This window comes from Entamoeba invadens, assembly GCF_000330505.1.
Source record: "Entamoeba invadens IP1 unplaced genomic scaffold scaff_1105074725195, whole genome shotgun sequence".
Taxonomy (NCBI): Eukaryota; Evosea; order Mastigamoebida; family Endamoebidae; genus Entamoeba; species Entamoeba invadens.
Window position 1 is genome coordinate 189,536 of NW_004440169.1, and position 6,702 is coordinate 196,237.

A 6,702-nucleotide genomic window follows, 5' to 3' on the forward strand; every position below is an offset into this window, starting at 1 on the left:
ATCATCATTATTACTAAATTTATTATTCACTGTAAAAAAACTATAATAAAACTATAATAAAATAAAAAAATTTTAATTAGTTTGCTCGAATGAAGACCACATTTTCCACAAATCTTCGAAGTCAGAACAAATACACTCTCCTTGTGATTTAAAAAGTTTCAAAATTGGAAGAATTAGATTGAAACTATTTTTTTCTTTCAAGTCAAGTATTAACACCGAAAGTGATAAAATCAATTGGAACATTGTAGCCACAAAAGTTCTTAACACTTGATCGTCAAGAACCTTTTCAATCTAGTCATCAGAATTTTTATTATATTATAATAATTAATGAATTAAAAAAGAAGTATACAGAGCAAACTAGATTGTTATCATTAAATTCCATAATCCAAGTTATTCCATCGGCATGTAAGTCATTCAACACGGGAATAACTTTTTGATTGATTTTACCTAACGCCTCTATGTCGATTCCACATCGTTTCATCTTCTCATTCTCCTCTTCGTCATCTTCATTAAATCGAATTAAGTGGTTCACATACACAATAAGTGCCTGTGCAATAACACAGCTTTGTTCTTTCTTTGCAGTTAATTCCAAATTTGCACGTACTTCCACGCAAAGTCTTCTGATGACAAAATCGATCAACTCAAGAGGTTCTAAGGACAAAAAGTCAACAGAGGTGTCGACAAGTTTAGCGAAGAGGAAGGTCAACATGATTTGGTAGTTCTCATTTAACTTCCCAGAAAGCATTTTAGCGGTCAACCTTCTGAGTTGGGTTTTAGCGTCTGGTGTGAGCCCACCAACATCAATGCCAGACATCACGCGAGGACGGAGATCCACCGGAAATTTTTCGATGAGCCAGGATATCTTCCTTGAATACTCTGGCTGTGTGACCACGTTTGAGTAAGATTTTGCAGATTCCTCACTTTTTATTTGCATGAAATACGCCGGAAGGATCTGAAAGATTTTGGCCGACGCTCTGGCGACTTTTGTCTGCAACAACACTGCAATGACTTCTATAACTTCAGAAAGACTTTTCGTGAGTTGTGGAGCCGAGAAAAAGCGGTCGAAAAGACCAAGTAAAATAGGGAATACACTCTCCGAGTTTCTCACCTCGTCTGAGTTCAAGAATAGTTTAAAAATAGTTAATAACGTCTCTGCGGCTTCTGCTGAGGGCGATTCGGTATCCAAGTACATGAAATAATTCACAAAAAATGTCGGGTGAATGGAACTGAAATAACTGAAGAACTCAGTCGAATAACTCAAAAGTGTGGTCGTGGGATTTTTCTTTAACAAGATCTCATACTTCTTCGTGAGAAGAAAAATACCTAATACCTTCGATTCGTTGGATGGATCGCGAAGATATTTTATTATTGTCTCGTCCATTGTTTATGTGTTAGAGTTGAGCTTTGTTGATTCAAAAAGGGTTCTTCACATTTTTGTGGAGAAGAATTGCGGATGAGTAAAATATAGTTCTTTTATTGTTGTTTATTAATTTCATGGTAAAGAATCGAACGAAAAAATGTTCACTAACATCAAAAAATTAGAGACAAAAATTGTGATAAATAATTGTGAATTTTTTTGGTTTTGTTTTAGTTTTTAATTATTTATAAAAAATAATACAATTGATAATAGTAACAATAATTTATTTTTAAAAAACAATTGTACTAGAAATAAATTAAAAATAAATTATTTATTTTATTATTCTTTTTCAAATAAAACAATTTAATTTATAAAATATACAAAAATAGTTAAAAATAAATTTAAAAATATTCAATAAAATAAATATATTAAAAAAAATAATACTTATTTTTTAACACGTTGGAGTTTATTGTGTGCTTTTTTCCCAGAATTTTTTTTCATTGAAACACAACATACTATTTTGCCGAACTACCAAAACAAAATTTTTTAAATAACAATTTCACTGAATAATCTCCAAAATTCAAAACGATAATATCTGATCGAGTCCTAGATGGAAAAGACGCCTTTGATTATAAAAACTAAAGGTTTAAACAAAAACAGTTCGTTTTTAAAATTTTTTATATCAATATCAAATTGAGTAATATGTTTAACGTTGAATATTATGATAAAGATACTTAATTTTAGGGACGGTTGTCGGAGTTAATCTTGTTAGAAAAAACAGACGTACTAATATCTACAATTGAAAGCATGTATATTTATAATATAAACACTCTATGAATTTATGTGAATCAAGTTGATGAAACGTCACTTCAAGTGGCGACAAAAACGCTTATTACAAACGTTCTTCGTCTTAGCAAATTACCACAAATTATAAAACACTTGGACGTGGTTAACAAAAACAATAATTCGAATATCTGAGTGATTTTTGTTATCATTTGAATATTAATTTTACTAAAATCACAAGGATAAAAATCCACAAAGGAGCTCAAACGGGTTTTCCATTTTTTATTTTTTTTACACTCGGCAAAAAAATAAAACATCAACTTTTTTATTTTTTTTCATATAAAACTGAAAAAAGGAAGCTCCAACGTGTTAAAATAAATAATGTTACTATTAACACTTTAATTAACTATTTTTAATAATAATAATAATCATTTGAGATGTTTTTCCTTTTTAGTATGTGTTCTATTAATCACATAATAAGCGTCTGGAAAACTGGAAAAATATTTAATAAATTCAAAATTTCCCGATTTTTAGACCATTTGAATTTTGTTCAATAATTAAAATAAAAACTAATGAAAAAACCGAGAGTTTGTTAATTACAATTTATGAATTTGATAAGATTGTGGTGGTTGGAACGGCGCACATGAAATGGAAATTGATAAAACATTCTATAAACAATAGTTAAACAATTGTGCAACATTTTTTGTCATTGTGATTGTTGACCTCATGGCTACTCTGAGGAGTTTTGCTTGACTTTCTTTTTTGAGATTTTATCTTTTTAGTGTTTTTGTTGAGGGGATTGTTTTTAAATTTTTCAAGAGCGTTTGGATTATTTTCGAAATATGAATTGACGATCTTATTCAACACCGTTTTACACCCGTCGGGGTTTTTTGTCGACGTGACAAAGAAAGGCATATTATTTTGTTCTGCGTGTTCTTTCACGAGATTTTTCGTCTCATCTTTCTCTTCCAAGTCATTCATGTTTAATATGACGTACTGCTCGACGTTAGCGCCGGGATTAAAAAAGACTGAAGAAGGGGATCCTTCCAAGAAGTTATATGAGTCTATTGAATTCGTTGCAAAGACAAAGATAAGGATATTCATGACTTTAAGAAAGGGTAAAGCTGTCGACCCGGAGTCCATAAACTTTTCGACGACTTCAAAGCCACAATCTCCAAAAGTTAATGGGATTGTAGTATCTAAAACAGTCACATTTAACTCACTATATTCCATTTCTGTTGTCCGAATATATTCATTATTAACCGGCTCGTTACACCAGACATGAATTAGGGACGTCTTCCCCGTCTCTTGGTAGCCAAAGATTCCAATATTCAATCGGTTTTCCTTATCTCTCAAATTGTCACACATCATATCTTATTTTTCAAGTTTGAGATAAACTCGAAGAACTTCCCTTACGTCGGTTTATATTCTGCTTTGGCTTTTTTACTAATAAATGTAGTTTCAACTAAAACATTTCTCTCGTTTAAAAGATTGCTTTTGAATTGTGTTATTCTTGTTTTTTAACTAATTATTTATTGTATTATTTTAATTATATTTTAATAATATTTTAATTATATTGTCGTTATTAATTTGTCTTTTTTTGTAAACCAAAAAAAACATTTTTGTTAATATATTTTTAATTTTCATATTAATAAAATGAAACTTCTCTATTTTTCTTTAATTCATATTTGTAAAATAGTGTATTAAAAACAATCTTTAACAATTAATAAAAATGTAAATAATTATAACTTTATTATAGTATATATTTTCAAATGTTAATAAAACAAACAGTAACTTTATTTACACATTTTTAGTTCAAATTAAATACACTTTTTCTATGAATAACTACAGTTTATTCTATATAAAACTATTAATTTTATATTAAAAATTACAAAATTAAATAATTTAAAGACCAACAGAAAATAGTCGTACACTTGTGATTTTAGTATCAAACAAACCAAAAAATCGGGTATATTTTTTCATGTATAAAATTTGACTAAACAATCAGGAAAAAAATTGGGTTTTGAAAAAATAAAAACCCGACTTTATACAGAAAAAAACCTTAAAACAATGTGTACGACAGTTTTCTGGTGCTCTTTATAATAAAAATTTTTTATTTATTTTGTTGTTATTTAATAATAAAAATTAACTATTGAAAATACATATTATAGTCGGGGGATAAATGGCATTAAAAAGGGACAAAGGTAGTTAATTTTGATAAATATAATTTTGAAACTATAATTTTTAAAAAATCTATTTAAAGGTCAAAATAAACATAAAATTAAAATAATAATATAAATTATCGTTTTTTATTTTAAATGATTATAAATTGAATAATTATAAATTTCTATTTCAAAAATAAACAAAAACACCTCAATTTGTTCACTTAAAAAATGTGGAAGTCTAAAACGCAGCACTTTTTATGGTTTGTCTGAAACTTGTTTTGTTAAAGAATTTTTCCTTTGTTTTTTCCTTTGTTTCATTTCTTTTCTGCTCTTTTTCAACTCCAATTGTTTTTATGTTAAAATGGTCTTTCTCTTATCCTTTCTCAATGGGAATGGTTCAACAACGAAAGATTGAAAGATTTCAACAAATGATGATTTTTCAGTGATTCCCTGACACTTTCAAAAATTGACACTGTTGTTAATTCATTAAACTCTGGCATTTTAACCATATACATCATGAATATATATTGAAATACAGTTTTTAAACTGGTTTCTTGTATTTAAATTGCTTTTTTATGTTGATTGCCTGTGGTTATTTCATCAAGGGTTCCTTTCTCTTCTTCTTCCATTGTTTTCAAAGATTGAATAATATCAAAAATAGATAGTTATGGTTTTCTTTTATTATTTTCAAAGTAGTTAATTGAAAAAACCCTTCTAATACTTTTATGGTTAAATAAATTATATTTTATAGTTTTTTACTCAAATTAACTACTTCTGTCCCAAATTAACCCCCTTTATCACCCGACTATAGTTATATAATAAAATTATATAAACACAAATAATAAAATATTTAGAACAGTAATTTACCCGACATTTTGTGACGGGGACACAGACAGAACTAATTTTTATGTGCTTTCCTCTTCTTGACCTCGATGAAGCCTTCTTTTTCTTTTTCTGTTTTTAATTGCGAACGTTCTGTGAAATCATAAGCGACATTAAATTCATCATTAGATTCCAAATATGATGAATATGCGGCGTAATATGGGAGTTTATCGTCGTTGATGTGTTCACCCTTAACTGTGGATGGAAAATTGTTGATCGTCATAACTTCAGTCATTTCAGAATTACAATCGAGTACCACAAACCCTAATTTTTTCTTTTTTTTAATACAAATAGATTGAAAAAAAATATAATTTTTGACTCGAAAAAAAAATAGTAGTTTTAAACTTTAATTTATTAATTCAAAATAACACCCCATTGTTTCGATAAAACTGTTTGTTTTTATAATTTGGTATCTTAAATTATTTTAATTAATAATGAATACTAATAATATAGTAAAATATAGAACATATTTATGAAACTATAAATTTGATTATTTTTGTTATTTTATTTAATATAAAAAAACATAGTCATTCTAAAAATATATTTTCATTGTTTTATGATATTTGTAATTAAAAAAACTATAATTATCTATTTTATTTTTAGTTAAAATCAACAATTTTTAAGAAATTAGTAAAAATTATTATAAAGAATAATTTTAAAATCAACATTATTAAGTCAATTAAAAAATATAATATATAAAACTATATATTTAAACTATTTTGGCTAAAAAAAAGTATTCCTCAAAAATACTAAAAATCAAATATGTTAATAACATATAACATTGAAAACTATAAAAAACTATAACAATTGAATTTATATTTGGCAAATAAAAAATTGGTAAAAATGATGATGTGAAGTTAGTTTATAAGAGACAAAAGAAGAAAAATACAATCAATCTGTTAATCTCAATCACACAAATCGGAATGTCAGTGATACAAGACCCAAGTTTTCAGGAGAAAAAAGATGGTGATATTTGGGATTCATGCTCAAGCGATGACGCCACCCCATATATACTACGGCGAGGTGGAGTTTTCTCTCCACGGCCGACACAATTCATCCGATATGACCTCAAGTCGGAAGTGGCGCGGATGAAGAACGACCGAAGAAAGAGAGACTTTGTGTCGTGGCTCAAAGCACTCCAGCGTGGATCTGCGACGAAAAAGATGATGGTGTGTGGGAAAAAGTCATCGGAGGTGGTCTCCAAATGGTTGAAAGACTGTGGTATTCCTTTTAAGGAAATGGATTTGGATGATGTTGTTAAAATAAAATCAAATTTAGGGAACGATGAAAATGTGTATTTAGTGTATGTCCAGCGGATTGACTGGTTGCTTGACAAGAGCGCATGGCTCGAAAAATCGAAAGCGAAAAGGGTTGTATTTTGCTGCGAGTCCACACAGAGGTGTCCGAAAAACAGGGGGCATTGGTTTGTCAAGATGGTGAAGAAGATTGTGTTGGTCTGATGTAATTACTTGTGTTATTTCTAGTTCATTTTATTGTTGTTAATACTACATTTTT

General features: G+C 28.4%; 3 protein-coding genes across 3 annotated transcripts; 1 reads left to right on the forward strand and 2 right to left on the reverse strand.

Annotated features, from left to right (window-relative positions):
- Positions 1 to 72: 72 nt before the first annotated feature.
- EIN_274340 (hypothetical protein) lies at positions 73 to 1,381 on the reverse strand (the record flags this gene model as incomplete). Its single annotated transcript, XM_004254590.1, has 2 exons — positions 73 to 291; positions 359 to 1,381. The coding sequence occupies 2 exons, from the start codon at positions 1,379 to 1,381 to the stop codon at positions 73 to 75; spliced, it is 1,242 nt and encodes a 413-aa protein (XP_004254638.1).
- Positions 1,382 to 2,821: 1,440 nt separating this feature from the next.
- Positions 2,822 to 3,511, reverse strand: EIN_274350 (hypothetical protein; the record flags this gene model as incomplete). The annotated part of the gene is made up of 1 exon (XM_004254591.1): positions 2,822 to 3,511. The coding sequence occupies one exon, from the start codon at positions 3,509 to 3,511 to the stop codon at positions 2,822 to 2,824; it is 690 nt and encodes a 229-aa protein (XP_004254639.1).
- Positions 3,512 to 6,110: 2,599 nt separating this feature from the next.
- EIN_274360 (hypothetical protein) lies at positions 6,111 to 6,647 on the forward strand (the record flags this gene model as incomplete). The annotated part of the gene is made up of 1 exon (XM_004254592.1): positions 6,111 to 6,647. One exon carries the CDS (start codon positions 6,111 to 6,113, stop codon positions 6,645 to 6,647), a length of 537 nt encoding a protein of 178 aa, XP_004254640.1.
- Between the last annotated feature and the right edge of the window lie 55 nt (positions 6,648 to 6,702).